The 3,585-nt window shown below is 43.0% G+C and overlaps 1 protein-coding gene across 1 annotated transcript; it reads right to left on the bottom strand.

The window, feature by feature from the left end:
• Positions 1–9: 9 nt before the first annotated feature.
• On the bottom strand, positions 10–3,579 carry LOC123964276 (amiloride-sensitive amine oxidase [copper-containing]-like; the record flags this gene model as incomplete). The annotated part of the gene is made up of 4 exons (XM_046041345.1): positions 10–279; positions 1,422–1,554; positions 2,009–2,297; positions 2,958–3,579. Coding segments are annotated over 4 exons (1,314 nt in total), but the record flags the coding sequence as incomplete, so codon positions are not given.
• Between the last annotated feature and the right edge of the window lie 6 nt (positions 3,580–3,585).

Genomic DNA, 3,585 nt, shown 5'->3' with positions numbered 1-3,585 from the left:
AAAACAAAACTAGACTTCTGCATAGGTGCCATTGTAAAAGAATGGCTTGTCTGTCACACAGTGACCTATGACCTCTGGTGTCCATCTCTGGATCTTGAGCTTGTTGTCCTTTCCCGGCCGGACGATGACGGTGCTTCTGGACGCCACTGAAGGGTCTTCTTTGAAGAAGTTGAAGGGTCGGAGCAAGAAGCCCACTGCGTTACCGGGTGTTGTCGTGTTGGGGATGTCTTCTGAGTGAGGCACATGCAGGAAGCCGACTGTCACCCAGGCCACCAGGTCCTGCACACAGGAGAGCAAACAGTACATTAGTTAGAGTGGGACATATCACAGGTGATTTTTATCTTTTTGAAAGTGTCAGCATTCATGAGTTACCATGATGGAGAGTGACCAGAAATGAACAAATTTTAGGAAGAGCAATCTTAACGTACTAACATAACCTCTAAGAAAAACACCACACCCCCAAATGTTAACCACATTTCAAAGAATCCTTGCATCAGTAAAACATCACGTAACGTAAATCTGTGTAAATATATTGCAGTGTAACTTGTAATTGAACTCTTGGTTGGGGATCCTAAGATGATATTGTATGATCTAAAAAGGTTCTGGGTAGACACTAGAAGGTTCTGGGTAGACACTAGAAGGTTCTGGGTAGACACTGTCTGTCTATGTACGAAAGAAAAAGCATAGATTTAACTAACTAACAGTTAAGTTTAAATGTGTAGTTTAACATTATGGAAACTTTGTTTGCTTTCCTTTTATGAAGTTAATTTGTTAACTTAAGTTCGGGACGGGCTATGCCTCAACCACACCTCCAATCACCTGCCAAGCCAACGCATTCTCATCTCAGTGAATCATTACCGACACTTGCACAGCTGTAGGGTTAGCCGGTTAACATGCATAGTAAAGTCACTGACTTAGATTTAGGCACAAACAATTGTGATGGTTATGGTAATGGTAGGGGGCTTAGGGGGGCTGTCAACACCTTTAACACGAATGTAGCTAGCACTTCCGGTCTCATAGAGCCGCTGAAGGGTACATTTAGCATCAAATAATACAAGGTATTTTCATGGCCACGCCTCAACCATACCTCCAATCACCTGTCAAGGCTATGTCTGCCCCACTGGTCTCAGATTGCTTGACCCACACTCCCTTTCCCTTCATTTCCCTTCGCCAGTCCAACGCAGGGCCACACCCAAGGACAATTTCGAGACACCGATTAACCTAGCCTGCATGTCTTTGGATGTTGGGAGGAAGCTGGAGCACCCTGAGAGGACATGCAAACTCCACACAGAAAGGCCGGGGCAACCGGGGTTTGATCCCACGACCTTCTTGCCGCGAGGCGACAGTGCTAACCGCTGCAAAAACTGTCCCCAGACATCCAAAAGATAATGTTGATGTCTCTGTATTAATGTTTACTTCACCTGGTTGACTATGTTTTCATTGTTGCTGATGTAGTCCTCAAAGGACACAACGGGTTCCCAGGGGTTATTCTGGGCATAAATGCTGCTGCTGGTGGCTTCACTGTCTTTATGACGGGTCACAGCCAGAGGATACCTGCGGAGAAAAAGTTCACCAGTCACTCAGTGTTTAATACTATCTGTAACCGTGACGTCTAACTGGAAAATAATTAATACAGAGAAAAGGCACCTCTCACTCAGTTTGTCATTGCAAAAGTGGGCCTCCTGGTTCATGTTAAGAAACAACAGTTTTCCTAAGTGAATGAAGTGCACTTCACTTAACTCTAACCCATCTCCCAATCCACAGATCCTCCTTTGGGTCAATCATTACAAACATGTTATATTATGTCTGCAGATAACTTAAATTTTACTGGAGGTCCCAATGTGTCAGAAGAAACCTATATGACTGAATTTGGAGGATATTATAAAAAAGATGATATAAAAGACATGTGGAAGGATGGCAACCATAAAAAATGGCATCTTTGTTTTAAATATTTTACGCAAGTTAAACCTACCTAATTTCAAGACACATAAGGGGCATATTTGATTACCTTGACCAACTGATGCCATTTTCCTCTCTCCAGCCTCTTGGAAGGACACTGTCGGCATGTGAGTTGTACTGAATACGATAGCCCCTCTGCTGCCCCCATTTATTTTTCTCATTGGGGTTGTTAAAATGCACATAGCGAGGGAACTTTTCACCAAAACTGAAAGCAGCAGATCGCTCGGTCTTGTGCTCAGTCCTGTGGAGTTTAGACTGGACGATGAAATTCTTCGGGCTCCAGGGATTTGTGAAGTTGACAAATTTCAGATCCACTGTCTCAAAGCTGTTCTCTCGACCTGTGTCACAGTGAAAAGAAAGAGTTTTTGTTAAAGTTAGAGGTCTGAGACTCTAGACATTTACCTTAGTATCAGAAGTCTATTATTTATCTTATAGCTAGGTGGGCTCAATGTAATCGCTGCTAACATTGGGCGAGAGGCGTGGCACACTTTGGACAAGCTCTGACGCAGAGTTGACACACAGTACAATACAAGTATTCACACTCATATTAACAACTATGGGTAATTTTATGTTGCCTCTTAATTTAACTTGTATATCTTTTGAAAAACTGGTTTGCAACTATGGCATGGGAAATTCTAGTTAAGGCATGGTTAGGCAACGTAAACATTTGGTTAGTGCTGGGGAAAAGATTGTGGTTACAACTGATAGAAAAGGAAATGTTGATTGTATGCCTGTAACAAGACATGAACTTTGGTCTCCTATACATGAAAGTCTGACCCATTATACCCTTACTTTACTTTACCTTGATTCATGAAGGACATTCTACCCTAGACATAAATTGTGAGGTGCAGATTCATCCAATATGGCCGTATTCAAAGAATAGTTTACTGTGATGGATTCTCAACTGAATTTTGCCTGTTTTAAGTATAGACAGTCAATAGAGAGTTACTGCATAAAAATGGGCCATAAAATCTACATGATTGTACCATAATACTCACCAACAATATCCAGGTCCACTTTGTAATGGATGAGGTGTGTGTGCAGGTTACCCAGCACATAATTATGCACCTTGGTACCAAAGTGAAGTCCGTTAGGTGTAAAGAAAGTGGCGTGAATGTATCCAGTGGCGCTGGCCTTTACCTCCACCACTCCATTCTGGTAGAAGAGGAAGTCCCAGATGTAATCATAGTTGTAAACCGTTGAGGTTGTTCGCATTACCAGCACTGTGTTTTCCAGCCCTCCATAATAGTCATATCCCCCCCCAGGGTTGGAGTTGAAATGTCTTCTCAGAGGCATAGCAGTTGTCATCTCAAAAATACAGAGTGCATTTTTGTATTGCACGGGTTTGTCCGTGTCAAAGTAGTGGTAAAGGTCAACAAAGGTGGCAAATTCTGGACAGTCGATTCCAGGCGCCAGCTCATAGTTTGAGCTGCCCATTGCCCAGCCAGAATCGATGAACTTTGTTTGCATTGCAGTGGGAGTATCACCAGCATAGAAGGCAACAGCTTCTTGGATGCTGATCTCATAAGCAATCCTTTCTCCGTTAAAACGGACATCAAAGACTTCAAGTCCAGCTGATGAGCGAACTCGGTAGGCGAAGGACCATCCAGCATATTCTACAAAATT

This window comes from Micropterus dolomieu, unplaced genomic scaffold (assembly GCF_021292245.1).
Source record: "Micropterus dolomieu isolate WLL.071019.BEF.003 ecotype Adirondacks unplaced genomic scaffold, ASM2129224v1 contig_1472, whole genome shotgun sequence".
NCBI lineage: Eukaryota > Metazoa > Chordata > Actinopteri > Centrarchiformes > Centrarchidae > Micropterus > Micropterus dolomieu.
The sequence above is the reverse complement of the archived record's forward strand: the minus strand, read 5'-3'. Positions and strand labels throughout refer to the sequence as shown.